This window comes from Bison bison, unplaced genomic scaffold, assembly GCF_000754665.1.
Source record: "Bison bison bison isolate TAMUID 2011002044 unplaced genomic scaffold, Bison_UMD1.0 scf7180017845312, whole genome shotgun sequence".
Lineage (NCBI taxonomy): Eukaryota > Metazoa > Chordata > Mammalia > Artiodactyla > Bovidae > Bison > Bison bison.
In genome coordinates, this window is record NW_011475885.1 from 248,574 (window position 1) to 249,058 (window position 485).

A 485-nucleotide genomic window follows, 5' to 3' on the forward strand; every position below is an offset into this window, starting at 1 on the left:
CCCTTGGCTTTTAGGATGAGGTGGGCGCACCGGGCATCGTAGTTGGAGTCTCTGTAGATGGAAAAGAAGTCTGGTCAGAAGGTAGGCTCAGAATAGCTTTATTTATTGGCTTGTTTTCTGCCAGTCGGTGAATAAAATCTTGCCCATTAAGTGGAATACATACTTTAGAGAAAAGTGTCTAACAGAATAAAGAATTGGACTTTATTCTGTGTTGGAATAGAATAGCAAGGTTTAAAATATGATTCTGATGAATAAATTGGAGTCTTAAAGATGGCTTGTTTCTACCCCCACTTTCTTAAAAGACTGAATTTATTGCTTTCTTTTTGTGTGTGTGTGTGTGTGTTTGTTAGCCATCTGTATGTCTTCTTTGGAGAAATGTCTATTTAGTTCTTTGGCCCATTTTTTGATTGGGTCATTTATTTTTCTGGAGTTGAGCTGTAGGAGTTGCTTGTATATTTTTGAGATTAGTTGTTTGTCAGTTGCTT

At 37.1% G+C, this 485-nt stretch overlaps 1 protein-coding gene across 1 annotated transcript in view; it reads left to right on the forward strand.

Annotated features, from left to right (window-relative positions):
* Window positions 1–485, forward strand: part of LOC104983990 (serine beta-lactamase-like protein LACTB, mitochondrial) — a 25,037-nt gene that overhangs the window by 8,549 nt on the left and 16,003 nt on the right. The window contains exon 2 of the mRNA XM_010833561.1: window positions 15–81. Within this exon, the coding sequence (XP_010831863.1) occupies window positions 15–81 (67 nt within the window). The remainder of the gene's footprint in view (window positions 1–14; window positions 82–485) is intronic.